Source organism: Poecilia reticulata, linkage group LG2 (genome assembly GCF_000633615.1).
Source record: "Poecilia reticulata strain Guanapo linkage group LG2, Guppy_female_1.0+MT, whole genome shotgun sequence".
NCBI classification, from domain to species: domain Eukaryota; kingdom Metazoa; phylum Chordata; class Actinopteri; order Cyprinodontiformes; family Poeciliidae; genus Poecilia; species Poecilia reticulata.
The window spans coordinates 20,078,641-20,079,848 of record NC_024332.1 but is presented as its reverse complement, the minus strand read 5'-3'; the positions used below and the strand labels follow the sequence as shown (position 1 = coordinate 20,079,848).

Below are 1,208 nucleotides of genomic sequence, written 5' to 3'. Positions count from 1 at the left end.
AGGCAAAAAAGTGAAGAAAGTCGAGGATGCAGAGGAGGAAAAAGTGCTGGAGAAAATGAGTGAGTGTGTAATGGTGGAGTCGAGGGATGTATGGATGAAGTGGCAGATAGGGAGTGTGTGTGTTAGAGTGCATCTTAATCAGCGTTAATTTCACAGCAGAGTTAACCCAGTTGTCGGAGTGTTGGGCATTAAGGGCTGAGCAGACACTGTGACGCACTCGCAATGAACACACACACAAATCAAGGATGTCTTTAATCCCTGCCAATTAGTACCCCACATGATTGTCTGAATACTAACAACCTSWGWGTGTGTGTGTGTGTGTGYGTAATTGATTTCCACGTTGCCGCTTCGCTGTCTTGTAACGTTAGTAAACTCAAACGTTTCATAAAGTTTACTGATGACAGCTACACTTCATGAAAATCATCTAAAAGTGGAGACGCTCCTAACAAACCTCCATCAGGGTTTCCTCACAAATRCAGTCGATTCTCCTAAAACAAATCAAAGTCCTTAAGAAAGTCTATCAACCCTCTTTAAATCGTTTGCAACACTCGTAATTATGGTAACTTGCAGCGTAACAGAGGCGTTATTCCTATCTAAACCAGACCTGCAGGGTGAAATATTAATGAAACCGTAAATATKTAATGCTCTCCAGGCTTTGTGCTCGACAGAAATCGGTCCGTAGACATTTGATTCTGCCTGCGCTTCAAAACGTCACCAGAAAGTCCAGCAACATACTTACTGTACAGAGTTGGAGCTGCTTGGAGCAACAGCAGAGACGACATCAACGTCGATTCGATCTGGATTAGGAGAACATTGTGTTCAGATTTACAGTGCCTAAAAACATTCACTCCTGTTTGTACGGCCTTCAGAAATCAGGCATGATCAACAAAATGTGACTTTTTTACAAAGAGACATTACAAAACAACATTAGGTTTTGTGGGTTGACTGGGTTTGTTTTGTTTGTCCCTCCAGAAGAGTCTCCATTGGGTCAGACCCTGCCGCCCGGATTTCCTGCTCCGTTTCTGTTCGCCGACGGTCTGTCGTCGGTGGAGACTCTGCTCACCAACATACAGGTATGATGGTTTCAATCAAACCAATTGATACGTATGTATAGCACATAGAAGCTGAATGCTGCTTCTCCATGTTTGGTTCTGGTTCTGAGAATGCAGAGCAGAACCAGAGAGGTCTGGAAGGTTTCTATGACGACA

At 43.7% G+C, this 1,208-nt stretch overlaps 1 protein-coding gene across 1 annotated transcript in view; it reads left to right on the top strand.

Annotated features, from left to right (window-relative positions):
* The window catches only part of dachb (dachshund b), a 107,239-nt gene that overhangs the window by 94,800 nt on the left and 11,231 nt on the right, over positions 1-1,208 (top strand). The window contains exon 6 of the mRNA XM_017309116.1: positions 902-1,073. Within this exon, the coding sequence (XP_017164605.1) occupies positions 902-1,073 (172 nt within the window). The remainder of the gene's footprint in view (positions 1-901; positions 1,074-1,208) is intronic.